The following is a 14,313-nucleotide window of genomic DNA, read 5'->3' on the forward strand; positions in this document are numbered from 1 at the left end:
CTCCCACTCCCCCTGCTTGTGTTCCCTCTCTCGCTGTGTCTCTCTCTGTCAAATAAATAAATAAAATCTTTAAAACTACTGAATTTTTAATACCTTGATTTGTACTTTAAACACCTAAGAATGGATGATAACATGCAGTGTTTCCCAAACTTATTTAACCACAGACTTCCACTTTAAAGAAAGACTATTAAAGAACACAATCTGGAAATTACTGAAAGAAGCAAGAGTCTACTTGACCAAGCCTCTGGACCACAAAGACATAATATCTTCAAAAGGATATCATTAACTACACTAAATACTGATTCTGAAAACATATTTGTTTTAAATAAATATATTTTAAAAGTGAATATACCATTAAAATATTTCTCTTTCTTCAGGAAGAAAGCAGTAAAGTAAATGAGATTAATACGCTACCTAGTAAGATCCCAGAGTGTCCATAGTGCTGTATCTTAAGATAAAAAAAAACCCTTAATTCTTTATCAGTTCCATGAAGGAACTAAAAATGGGTTTTCCAATATCCAGCACACTTGTGATTTCTAAGGGAAAATACGTTCCAGTTAACTGTAGTAACCGTTTTAGTTTTCCCCAAAGCATCTGATTTACCTGTACACATGTGAACAGGTAGAAGTTTAACTGAAAAGAGACAACTCAAGTTCAGCCTGCTCCCTCTGATGCAGCAGTATGTGTGAGGCATATATCTCTGAGTATCATGTCATTGGCAGCTAGGACAACATAGTGGGGCTGTGAGGCACTCAACATTTTTCACTCGTTCCACTGCCTAACTTGTAGTTCAGCTTGCTTCCCTTTTCCAGAGTCCTAAATTCACAAAGTTAAGACTTATTACCATAAACAAAGAGGCCATCAAATGCCTTTCCCAGCCACCACCATTCACAGGAATTTCCTTAGAATTTCAGCTTTTTAAAATAAGATTTAGTCCTGGGGTGCCTGGGTGGCTCAGTTGTTAAGCGTCTGCTTTCAGCTCAGGTCATGATCCCAAGGTCCTGGGATCAAGCCCTGCATTGGGCTCCCTGCTCCGCAGGAAGCCTGCTTCTCCCTCTCCCGCTCCCCCTGCTTGTTTTCCCTCTCTCGCTGTGTCTCTATCAAATAAATAAATAAAATCTTTAAAAAAAAAAATAAGATTGAGTCCTGATATATTACAAATGCCTCAGAGAAATATTTCCTCATTTGTATCCCACAGCAGATCAAAAAATCCTTGGAACTGCGGACCTTGTTTCCTTCAGTTACCATCTCCAGTGCCCAGCACAGAGAGGGTCAGAAACTTGGTAAACATTTGTAGAATGAATAAGGAGTAACATTAAGATGTATAAACTAACCTATAGCTTAGTGTGAATGAAATTCTTCAGGGCCTTTCCTGAGAAGTTTTGGGTAGATCATCAGTTGCATTGAAAGAGTTAAGATAACCCTGAAGAGGGCCGCCTGGGTGGCTCAGTCGGTTAAACCTCTGCCTTTGGCTTAGGTCATGGGATCCTAGGATCAAGCCCTGCATCGGGCTCTCCGCTCAGTGGTGAGTCTGCTTCTCACTCTCCCTGTGTGATCTCTCTCGCTCTCTCTCAAATAAATAAATAAAACTAAAAAAGATAGCCCTGAAGAGAAAGCCTGAGAAAGGCTCCTTTTCAGTTCTGTCTGGAAACATCATCACACCATGGATCAGTCTAAAGGAACATGGTTCTTCAAAAGAAACCCCATACTTCAGCTGAATGCCATATGAAATTATCTTGTTTCTCACTGGAAGTCCCTCTACAAAAATCTATTTCAGTGAGACATTAACAATTGGCAATCCTTTATGACAGCAAAGTAAGACCAAGAAACAGGGACCTTAACCTTTCGTACTTCTTTTCTAACCCTAGAATTGCTGGTATGGTACTCGATCAATTGCTAATGCTTGAATTAATCAACAACATAAAGAACGCTGGATTAGCAGAAGGTTATCCAGCCAATGCAAAGGATCAATCATTAAAAACCCAGTTTCTGGAGTCAGATAAACCTGAGGTTGAATCCTGGCTCCACTGCTTACTCTTTAAGCCTGAGTTTCCACATATGAAAAGAAATATATTAATTAAGTCTATAACGTGGAGTTGCAGTAAGGTTTAAATAGGAATATATGCAGTTCTTTGGACTGGGCCTGGCACATAGTTAGTTCTCAAGAAAAGTGAGTCATCATCTAGAAACCTAGATTCACATTCACCACTACCTCCCTATGTATCCTTGGGCTCATCACTAGGAAGAAGCCAATGAAAATAAAATTAAGTGCTCTCTAATGCTGGAATTATCAATCATAAATAAGGTAAAAGAAAATAGATCAAAACTTTTTGAAAAATAAAAGCCTTAAACAATTCAGATATTTTTTGGCTTTGTACTTGAAGCTTGCATATGTTTAATCACAAATGACTCAGCACCATAATATCAAAATGAAAAAGCCTCAACAGGCAGACTTCAGGTATTCTCAAATACTTCAGTGCCTGTGGTGAAGGATGGACTTTATGAAACACCTGTATATGTTGGGGGGTGGGGGCACAGGTCTCTGTATTAAATGGCTTAAAGACAATCTTGTTACCATTTTTTTTTCCACAGATGAGGTTAAATCTTTTTTCTTCCTTAGACCTTAAAATTTATCAGTATCAGCTCTGTATAGCATAGCATCCAAGGAAAGGTCACTGTTCAATCTAGCAGCTGTGTTACAGAGAACCATTACAAGTGCATAGGCAGGCACCCAGAGCACAGGCTGGTTCTCTGTCACCACTTACCCTGTGGTGGGCACCTTTGTGCAAGGGCACAGCCATACACAGCAGTCATGCAGATAAACACAAAGATCTTCAGTATTTAACCGGCATACCTGTGTAACTATTTATACAATATACACCCACACATACACAAACATGACAAAGTTGTCAGGATTTAACTGAGTAAATGAAGAAGGATATTCATCAAAAAATGAAAATACAGAGCTTCAAAAAGTTCAAGAGAGCAGGTTCCTGTCCCCTCCCCCACCCTCAGCTGGCCAGTACCGGGATATTGAAGCCAACAGGAATTTGGGGAATGGGAGGTAGGTAGAGGCTTCAACACTGTAAAACTCCAATCCCTGGAAAAACTATGGCCTTTCCCCAATAGTTGCTCACTCACACACTCACTCTCAAAATGGAGAGAGGAGAAAAAAACCCACAGACAGCAAATGACCTACTCATCTGAGTCTGCAAGAAGAGTGGTAAACAAACTGTTGTCTTGTTTGAACTGCATTAAAAATCTGTAATCCCAGGCAAGAGTATACTATATGCTAAAGGAACCAGTCTTAAAATGTTGACTGTCAGTTCTGTCTCCTTGAGCTTTTCCCTACCAGATACCCAATGCTCATATAAAAAATTATTTTTTGTTCAATATTGCATATGCATATCAATCCTGCTGAACTTTACAACAGTTGCCTTCCATTAAAAATAAATACAGGACATTACATTTCTAACACTGTGAACTGCAAAACACCATAGTTCAAGAGCTATTTAAGGAACAGAAATTCCAGGTTAAATATGGTATATTATCACATGTGCAAAGACAATGTAAAAGAATATTCATTGCAGCACAGTTTATATGAAGTTTGGAAGTAATCTAAATGGCTATTAAAGAGAGAATGCATTAGTAAAGTATAATACATTCATACAATGGAAAACCTTGAGTTAAAATGTAAAGATTTTAAGCTACCAGTTCCAATTGAGGTATTATGTGGATAAACTGCAAACAATGCACAGTAGAAGAAAAGCTGCAGAATGATACATGTAATACTATTTATATAAGGTTTTAAAACTCCTGATATTACCTCTGCCTTAGAATTTGTTAGAACAGTCTTGCATGTTCCTCGTATGTACATTAAATACCTAAGGAATATTCACTCTAAAAATAGAAAAGGTTAAAAAAAAAAGACTATTAATCATATAAAGTTTCCCCAATGGCAGGGAGGAGCCTTATTTAGTACTGAAAGTCACTTAACCCTTTAAGTCATAAGATGTGTGTTCTATCTCCATTCTACTACTCACCAAGACACTATTTTACCAAGCCTCAGTATGCTCACCTACATGGGGTTGATAACACCTGCCTCGCAGGTTGAAGTGAAATAATGCATGTATAAGAGTTTATACAAAAGGTCTTGGACTTGTTTTTTGCCTATCAGTCAAGAGATCACATAATAACGCCCTACAGGGGAAAAAAAATGTTGAGTCTGCACTTTTTCATCTAGTCTCGTATATGGTTAAATATGACAAAGAACACAACAGGAAAGGGCAACCCCTCACCTTCCTCCTCCCAGTCCCTGATCTGGCTGCCTCCTATGCTTTCTATATTTAGCACGCATTGCCCCCCCCCAAAAACAAACAAACAAACAAAACACAAAACCGTGGCTCTTGCAGGGCTCCCTTCGGAACTCCCCGTGATCTTGGAATCTCTTTAATTTCGCCAACCCTGCCGCCCCTCACCACACACACCCCTCTGCAGCCCCGGAGGCAGATGAACGAAAACCCAACGGTCATGGCCACATAAGAGACCGTAAAACTCACAGTGCGATGTTGTTGGGTTTGAAAGGTTCTGTTTGTTTTAAGAGGAAAGGATACCGTAGACTCTTAAACCCTACTCTTAGAAAGAAGATCTGGGCAAATAAGTTCTGCGATTTGTTTCCAAACACACCGTCCCCACATCTGGATCCAATACAAAGCCAGGCACACCGAGGCCCCTGGAGCGGCAGGCTGCGTTTGCAATGGGGCAGACCACCTCTCACACCCTCCCGCACACAGGCATCCACCTAGGCGCACACGCCGGCGCCGACACACACTCCGCACGCGGGATGCTCTTAGAGGCCCTGTGCCCGCTCTCCCCCCACTCCCGGCTGGCGCGGCGGGCTCCGCGCCTCACCTGTCTTGAAGACCATCTTGTCATCGTCCTTGGACCCGAAGGTCTTCAGCATGGCCACGAAGAGCACCCCGCAGGCGTTCTGGATGCCGAACACCGACCCATTGCACCACATGGCGGCAAACATCACCAGCCAGCCCCAGCCGCCCTCGGGAGGCTGCGGGGGCTCAGCGCCCGCCGGCCCCGTCAGCTCTACCTCCACCTTCTCGACGGACGCCTCGGGGCCGTCCGAGGGTCCCGGGCCGGGCAGCGGAGCGGCCCCCACCGCAGGAGCGGGGCCCGGTGGCTGCGCCTCGCTCGTCCCCCGCGCGGCGGCGGGCTCCTCGGGGAAGGGCACCATGGCCCGAGGCGGCCCCCTCGGGCGCCAGGGGAGCGCGAGAGGTGCGAGTCGCCGGCGAGCTCGCGGAGGAGCTGCCGAGCGCCGAGCCGGCGGGCTGGTGAGGCCGAGGCGAGGGCGGCGGAGCTCCCGGTGGGCAGTCAGCGCAGGGCACCGAGGCTGCCGCGAGGAGGAAGGCGGAGGCGAGCTAGCACCTCACAGCCCAGGGACTCGGGCCTCCAATCCACAGCCCCGCACCCGCCACTGCGTCGGGGGCCAGCCAGCCGGCTCTTAAAGACGCCCCCAAGACCGCTGGCTGGGGGCGTGGCTGGAGCGGGACGTGCCCCAGACTCTCGAGATGATTGGGCTTCAGAAGAGCGGAGGCGGGGCCCACCCGCCTGGAGGAGCCAAGACCCAGGTGCCCGCGGGTGGCCGTCTCTGCGCGCGCGCCTGCGGCAAGGCCTCCTCCTACCCAGTGGGGGGTCACAGATGTTTAGGTTACCTCGCCGCAAAGTGGTAACGGAAGGAGCGCGAATCCTCCTAGGTACAGGCCGGGTGTGTCATCACACAGCAGTACGGGAGATTCTTTAGCCTTAGCTCACTGACAGCTTCACAACCAAACTAACATTGCCTCTTTGTTTTTGTTTGCTTTTTGGCATTCACCTCTTATTATTAATTATAATATATAAGCTACGTAATGCCACCTGCTTACCCAAAAGAAAGTCAGAAGAGGACTTACTGAATTATTTCTCCTGCTTTCATACACAATTTCCTATAAATACTTGGCACATTAAAGATGCCCATTTTGTAAGACGCAGACTACATAATACCAAAGCCTTCAAATAACATTTTTGACAGTGGAAAAACATTACTTTTAAACTACAGCACAGTTGTTTTCACTTTAAACAAAAATGAGCACGTATATTTTTTTTTATAGTCAGATATTTATTTAAAAATCTGATCTACCAACTTAGCGTGTTCCGCCAACTTGGGGTGCAGAAACCTTCACAGGCTTCACAATCTTTTGCTTAGGTGCTGCCTTCGTAGGAGCCTTAGCAGCAGCCATTGCTGTCTTTTTAGATGCTTGCTTAGCCTTTTTTGCTTCCTTAGCAGCCCTGATGGCCTGTTCTTGTTGTGCCTTCCTAACTTCAGGTTTCTGATTCCTCTTGGCCATTATATCAGCAAGAGATGCACCAGTGACGGCCCTCTGGAATTTAACTGCACGGCGGGGGGTTCTTTTCTTTTGGAATTTCTTCCGACTGTCCCTTTTTGTGCTTTCTTCTGTAGAGGACAGTCCAGTTTATCTGGCGAGGATTCCTCTTGGAAAGGAATGAGGATTCGCATTTTGCGTTAAGAAACTGGAAAGCCTTCCCGTCGGTCCTGGCGTAGCGCCTGCCATGTCGGGGGTAAATCTTGTACCCACTGAAACTGCACAGCTCGACCTTCATAGCGGCGGCAGCCGAGATGAAGGAAAGATGGTGAAGAGCGAGCATGTATATTCAACTCCTCTGTCTCCCCAAAGCATGGAGCCGCAATGTATGTGAAAGAAAGGAAAAATAGCCGTGCAATATTGAGCACACTTCTTAATTTCTCAGTTACTCAGATTCTTCACTTCAAAGTCAAAATATACTAGTTATTTTGTGTGCCCACCACTATGGTGGAGTATACAGATGAGTGTGATTGATCATATTTCTTCCTCTACTTGTTAATAAACTAGTAGGAGAAAATCCTGGGTTAGAATAGGAGGCTCAGATGGTATTATAATACATATATAACAAACAGGAGTGGGATGGAACCATAAAATTCTCTTCAAAACACTATAGAAGAGCTTCTACAGCAAGTCGCCATGGAGCTGAGCCCCAAATCAAACAAGTACCTTGAGTGGGCAAAGATAGGGGAAGAGTATTCTAGGTAGAGAAAATCGCCTAAGCTATGGAAAGCAGAGTGTGCTTGAAGAACAAGGGACATAGCTCAAACAAAATGTGTCTTAGGGATAGGGTTAGAATAATAAACTAAGACTAGTCATACAAGTGCACAAAAATGAATGCACAGGATGTTAATCCAGCATTGTTGGAAAATAAGGAAAAAGTGGAGGCAAAGATATGCATCAGTGGCTGGTTGATTAAATACATACTACATCATCTCTAGAAGTTATGTTGTTTACCTCTATGGACTTTGAAAGTTATCCACATTTTATTTAGCAAAGAAAGCACATCATTAAAAAAGATATGGATTATAACACAAAAAATAAAATAAGTATCCATAAAGTATATTAAATCTTCCTCTCAAAACCCAGAATCCCGGTCTAATCATTAAAAAAAAATTAGACAAGGGCGCCTGGGTGGTTCAGTCAGTTAAGCCTCAAACTCTTGATTTGGCTCAGATCATGATCTCAGGGTTGTGAGATTGAGCCCCTGATCAGGCTCTGCACTGGGCATGGAACCTGCTTAAGATTCTCTCTCTGCCCCTACCCCTGCTCCTGCAGGCACAAGCGCTCTCTCTCTCTTAAAAAAAAATTAGGGGCGCCTGGGTGGCTCAGGTGGTTAAGAGGCTGACTCCGTTGGCTCAGGTCGTGATCCCAGGGTCCTGGGATGGAGCCCCAGGTTGGGCTCCCTTCTCAGCAGGGAGTCTGCTTCTCCCCCTCCCCCTGCCCCTATGCCCACTTGTACTCACACACACTCTCTCTCTCTCTCTCAAATAAATAAATAAAATCTTTTTCAAAAAATTAGACAAGTCCCAATTGAGGGACATTCTACAAAATACCAGACCAGTACTTCTCAATACTGTTAAAGTCATCAAAAACAAGGAAAATCTGAGAAACTGTCAGATCCAAGAGGAAATGAAGGCAGTGTGATGACTAAATGGAATGTGGCATCCTAGATGCGATCCTGGAACAGAAAAAGGACATTAGGTAAAAACTAAGGAAATCTGAATAAAATAAAATAAATTATTAATATTGGCTCATTAATTGTAACAAATGTGGAATACAAATTAAGATGTTAATAAGAGAACTGGGTGAAGAGGTATGGGAACTCTGTATTATCTTTGCAATTTTTCTATAAATCTAAAACTGTTCTAAAAATAAAATTTGTTTTTTAATTTTTCTTTTTTTTAAATAAGCTCTAGGCCCAACATGGGGCTTGAATTTACAACCTTGAGATCAAGAGTCACATGCTCCACCAACCGCATCAGCCAGGAGCCCCTAAAGTTTATTTTTTAAAAGTTTGTGTATCATGATTCCATTCTTGTAAAAATATGTATATATGTACGTAACAATTTTTAAACATGATACAGTTTATTTTTAAGTTTCACTTTATATATATGATTGTTATAGGTATAGCATATATAACATTATTTCTAAGCATTATAGAATGTGCTTTATTTTCAGATTAAAGTTTGACATTTTTCACAGGGATTGATTTAAGAATAACTTGGACTTAAAGGATTAAAAAGTTAATGCCCACAAACCACTTAGACAGTGCCTGGCACACAGCAAGCTCTTATGAAATGTTAGCAGTTACTACCATTATTATTACTATTGATGACATCAATATTCCTTCCAGTGACTTCCCAATACCACCATTTTACTGGAATCAAACAATTTAAATGGATGTTTACATTTTTATTAATACAACTTTTATTTAATCACAGATAGATCAAGTTAGGAAATTAGAATATGAAAACATTGAAATTTGGGAGCTTAGATGTCCTTGTCCTCAACTTTTATGTTATCTATTCGTTAAAGAGAAATTTATTTCCCACCAGTTACTCTTTCCCCAACTCACAAAAGGCACTGCTTAAAAAATCTGATACTAGGTCTACAACACAAATAAATGGAAAGATATTCCATGCTCATGGAATGGAAGAAGTAATATTGTTAACATGTCCATACTACCCAGAGCAAACTACAGATTCAGTGCAATCCCCATCAAAATACCAATGACATTTTTCATAGAACTACAACAAATAATCCTAAGATTTGTATGGTGCCACAAAAGATGCTGAATAGCCGAAGCAATCTTGAGAAAGAAGCACAAAGCTCCCTAATTTCAAACAATACTACAAAGCTATAGTAATCAAAATAGTAGGATACTGGGCACCTGGGTGGCTCAGTCGTTGGGCGTCTGCCTTTGGCTCGGTCATGGTCCCAGGGCCCTGGGATCAAGCCCCGCATCAGGCTCCCTGCTTAGCGGGGAGCCTGCTTCTCTCTCTCCCACTCCCCCTGCTTGTGTTCCCTCTCTCGCTGTGTCTCTCTGTCAAATAAATAAATAAATAAATAATCTTAAAAAAAAATAGTAGGATACTGGCACAAAAACAAACAGATCAATAGAATAGAATAGAAAGCCCAGAAATAAACTCATGCACATAGGGTCAACTAATCTATGACAAAGGAGGCAAGAATATACAATAGGGAAAAGACAATCTCTTCAATAAATGGTGTCGGGAAAACTGAACAGCTACATACAAAAGAATAAAACTGAATCACTATCTTACACCATATACAAAAATAAGTTCAAAATGGATTTAAGATTCAAATATAAGACCTGAAATCATAAAACTCCTAGAAGAAAACATAGGCAGTAAGCTCTTTGACATTCGTTTTAACAGGGTTTTTTTGGACCAGTGTCCTCAGGCAAGGCAACAAAAGCTAAAATAAACAAATAGAATTACATCAAACTAAAAACCTTTTGCACAGCAAAATAAACCATGAACAAAATAAAAAGGCAACCTGCTGAGTGGGGCAAGATATTTGCAAATCATACATCCACTAAGGAGTTAATATCCAAAATATATAAAGAATTTATACAAATTAATATCAAAAAAAACAATTTAAAAATGGGCAAAGGACTTGAATATACATTTTTCCAATGAAGATATACAGATGGTCAAAAGACACATGAAAACACGGTCAACATCACTAATCAAGGAAAGGCAAGTCAAAACCACAATGAGATATCATCTCACACCTGTCAAAATGGCTAAGATCAACAACACAAGAAAAAACAGGTGTTGGCAAGGATGTGGAGAAAAGGGAAACCCTGTGCACTGTTGGTGGGAACGTAAATTGGTGCAGCACTCTAGAAAACAGTATGGAGCTTCCTCAAAAAAGTTAAAAATAGAAATACCATACAATCTAGCCGTTCCACTTCTAAGTATTTATCCAAAGAAAACAAAAACATTCAAAGAGATATATGCATCCCTATGTAATGCAGCATTATTTATAATAGTCAAGATATGGAAGCAACCTAGGGATGCCTGGGTAGCTCAGTCGGTTACGCATCTGCCTTTGGTTCAGGTCATGATCCCAGAGTCCTGAGATCAAGTCCAACATCGGGTTCCCTGCTCAGCAGGGAGCCTGCTTCTCCCTCTGCCTGCTGCTCCCCCTGCTTGTGTTCTCTCTCTCTCTCTCTGACAAATAAATAAATTCTTTAAAATATATATAAAAAGTAAATTTAAAAAAAGATATGGAAGCAACCTAAGTGTCCATCAGTAGATGGATGGATACATATATGTCATGGAATATTACTCAGCCATGAAAAAAGAATGAATCTTGCCATTTGCAACAACATAGAGGGACCCAAAGGGTATTATGCTAAGTGAAATAAGTCATACAGACAAAGAAAATACTGTATTATTTCACTTATATGTGGAACCTAAAAAAAACAAATGAACAAACAAAACTGAAAGAGACTCATAGATAGGAGAAACATACTGTTCACTTACCAGAGTGGGGAGCGGCTGGGGGTTGCAGAATGGGTGAAATAGGTGAAGGGGGGATTAAGAAGGGCAAACTTCCAGTTATAATACAACCATGGAGATGTAATGTACAACACAGGGAATATAGTCAATAATATTATAATAACCGTATGGTGACAGATGGTAACAAGACTTATGGTGGAGGTCATTCATAATGCATAGTAATATTCAATCATTATGATGCACACCTGAAACCAATAGGATATTGTATGTCAATTATACTCCAATTAAAAAATTAATCTGACACAAAATCTCTCTCTCATTACCAACTTGATCTGTTTGGAACTATTGGCTCATTTACACCAAGGCAAATTATTCTTCTAGTCTATGGTCTGAGTAAAGGGCATATACTGAAGATTACCAATAAAAACAGAAGTTCCAGTCTAGTTAAGCCACAGATTGGCTTCTCCTTCATCTCCACTGCTTTGCTCTTCTCAAATTCCTAAGTTGGTGAAAGAAAAGATGTCATGATGTGAAATGAAATAATCAAAACACTTTTTAAAAAACAATAAAGTGCCTTAAACATTAAAAGTCAAGAGTTAGGGGCACCTGGGTGGCTCAATTGGTTAACCGTCTGCCTTCGGCTCAGGTCATGATCCCAGGGTCCTGAGATCAAGCCCCGCATCGGGCCCCCTCCTCAGCTGGGAGCCTGCTTCTCCCTCTCCCACTCCCCCTGCTTGTGTTCCCTCTCTTGCTGTGTCTCTCTCTGTCAAATAAATAAATAAAATCTTTAAAAAAAAAAAGTCAAGAGTTATTTTAGGTTACTATGCTCTTTGGAAAAGATATCCTGGACCCCCAGTTGGAGGCTGGGTTGAAATCTTATTATTAAATCTGGCAAGTTTGTGCTTGGCATTTTGTTTTTCTATATCAAAGGGGGAAACTTGAATCAGATTGTCTTGTCTGAATGTTTTTTACAAGAAAGTTTTTACTTTTATTTTTTTTTTAAGATTTTATTTATTTATTTGAGAGAGAGAGAGAGGGAGAGCTTGGGCAGGGGGGAGGGGGAGGGACAGAGGGAGAAGCAGACTCCCCGCTGAGCAGGGAGCCCGATGCCAAACTCAATCCCAGGACCCTGGGGTCATGACCTGAGCCAAAGGCAGATGCTTAACCCACTGAGCCACCCAGGCGCCTGAAAGTTTTCACTTCTAAATGCCAATAAGCCACTGACTGAAGCAAAGACTTGTGTATGAAGAGAAACTACATTCTATTTCTATGTCTACACCTGCCACTATTTTACATCATGTTATGGATTGACCTCGTGCTTCACCTTCTCCATCTGAAAATATGGAATTGTTCATATATAACTAGCTCCTAATAATGGTATGTTCCTTAATGAGTTCCTATTTATTAAGCACTTGGTGATCATGAGATAAAAGGATTTATAAAATACAAAACATTGTAATTGTTCTTTAACTCTAAATGCCAGAAGTAACTTCATGGTTAGGCCTTTTCATCTATAGTTTATATTAAACTTATTATTTATAGGGATGTCTGGGTGGCTCAGTCCTGGGATCTGAGTCCCACTTCGGGCTCCTTGCTCAGCTGGGAGTCTGCTTCTCCCTCTGCCTGCCGCTTCCCCTGCTTGTGCTTGCACTCTCTCTGACAAATAAATAAAATTAAACTTATTATTTATAAACTATTTATTAAAATATCCTTACTTGACTCCTCACTCTAGTCAGAAATGTCATTCTTTCCTATTTAGGAGGGTCTCATTTTTTAACTAAATGTTAGCACTTTCCACTCTCCAAGAAATGTTCCCCATCTAGTCCAGTTCAGCATAAATGCTCCTTAAACATCTGAGTTGAACTGAATATGCTTAATACTAAAGTACTAAGTTATGTGGTCATGGATTTCCAGTTATGCTCTATGAAATTCAGTACATAATACATGCTTTGAGGCCATTTTAATTACTGTTTTAAATCTAGTGGCCAACAATAGCTTTGGACTGCCTTGGTGGCTATGGACAAATCCTAACACATAATCTTTCTGTGTCTCTATTCTCCAAATCACAAAATAGGTATAGTACTAGCATGGTGATTATTTGGTAGGAAGTTGGGAATATTTGGTAGGAAGTTGGGAACTGCTACAATAAAATCAAATTTAAACACGCATACACAGATATGTGACCTAGAAATCTTTTTGTGAATGCTTTGATTAAAAACACATGCACAGGGCGCCTGGGTGGCTCAGATGGTTAAGCGTCTGCCTTCGGCTCAGGTCATGATCCCAGAGTCCTGGGATCAAGTCCCACATCGGGCTCCCTGCTCCTTGGGAGCCTGCTTCTCCCTCTACCTCTCTCTCTCTCTCTCTCTCTCTCTCTCTGTCTCTCCTGAATAAATAAATAAAATCTTAAAAAAAAAAAACAAACACATGCACAGGGGCACCTGGGTGGCTCAGTCATTAAGTGTCTGCCTTCGGCTCAGGTCATGATCCCAGGCTCCTGGGATCGAGCCCCACGTCAGGCTCTCTGCTCAGCGGGAAGTCTGCTTCTCCCTCTCCCACTCTTCTTGCTTGTGTTCCCTCTGTCAAATAAATAAATAAAATCTTAAAAAAAGACATGCACAGAGATTCTTTAACACTGACTTGTACAAATGATAAATGAGGAATTAATGCTTAAAACTGCACTTTAAAAATGACACTGAATCAACTCTCTGACCTCCACTTCCTCACCTCTTTTAAAAATCTCCTCAATCTACTCCTCCCCTAGAATCACCCTAATCCTCCCAAATCTAGGCTAATAAACTAGGCCTCCTCCTTTATATACCTCTACCCTAGGTAGGGGCCCAGGGCAGGCCGCCCTCACATGTACCCCAGAGCATATTGATTATCTTGAATTGAAGCTACTTAGGAAAGAGTGGTGCAAGCACACTCAGACCCTCCTGTCTCCCTGAAAGAAGGAAATAAATCTCCCACATGAAAAATACCCACCCTATACTAAGAAGTTAAAAAAAATCCTTGTCACCAGAGATAGGGACTTTATAAAGTTGAGAAACCATAAAAGAAAACCTTTTACTTTTTACTAATCCACCACCTTAGCCCAAATTCCACTTAGAATTCCTTTCTAATTAAAAATCCCAGGGGCGCCTGGGGGGCTCAGTCGTTAAGCGTCTGCCTTCCCAGGGTCCTGGGATCAAGCCCTGCATAGGGCTCCCTGCTCAGTGGGAAGCCTGCTTCTCCCTCTCCCACTCCCCCTGCTTGTGTTCCCTCTTTCGCTGTGTCTCTCTCTGTCAAATAAATAAATCTTTAAAAAATAATAATAATAAAATAAAATAAAAAATCCCAAACACCTCTTTTCCTTATCCTGTAAATTCCTCACAAATTTGTCTCTTTGT

The 14,313-nt window shown here is 41.5% G+C and overlaps 1 protein-coding gene and 1 pseudogene across 2 annotated transcripts in view; both read right to left on the bottom strand.

The window, feature by feature from the left end:
* SLC16A10 (solute carrier family 16 member 10) overlaps nt 1-5,501 on the bottom strand; it is a 114,194-nt gene extending 108,693 nt beyond the window's left edge. Inside the window, exon 1 of one of the 2 annotated variants that reach the window (XM_027601265.2) lies at nt 4,912-5,501. In XM_027601265.2, the coding sequence (XP_027457066.1) occupies nt 4,912-5,248 (337 nt within the window). In that variant the 5' untranslated portion in view covers nt 5,249-5,501. The remainder of the gene's footprint in view (nt 1-4,911) is intronic. The other variant, XM_027601264.2, reaches the window with a different exon arrangement.
* A 653-nt stretch (nt 5,502-6,154) lies between these two features.
* LOC113927353 lies at nt 6,155-6,705 on the bottom strand (annotated as a pseudogene).
* Between the last annotated feature and the right edge of the window lie 7,608 nt (nt 6,706-14,313).

The sequence above is a fragment of the Zalophus californianus genome, chromosome 7, assembly GCF_009762305.2.
Source record: "Zalophus californianus isolate mZalCal1 chromosome 7, mZalCal1.pri.v2, whole genome shotgun sequence".
Lineage (NCBI taxonomy): Eukaryota > Metazoa > Chordata > Mammalia > Carnivora > Otariidae > Zalophus > Zalophus californianus.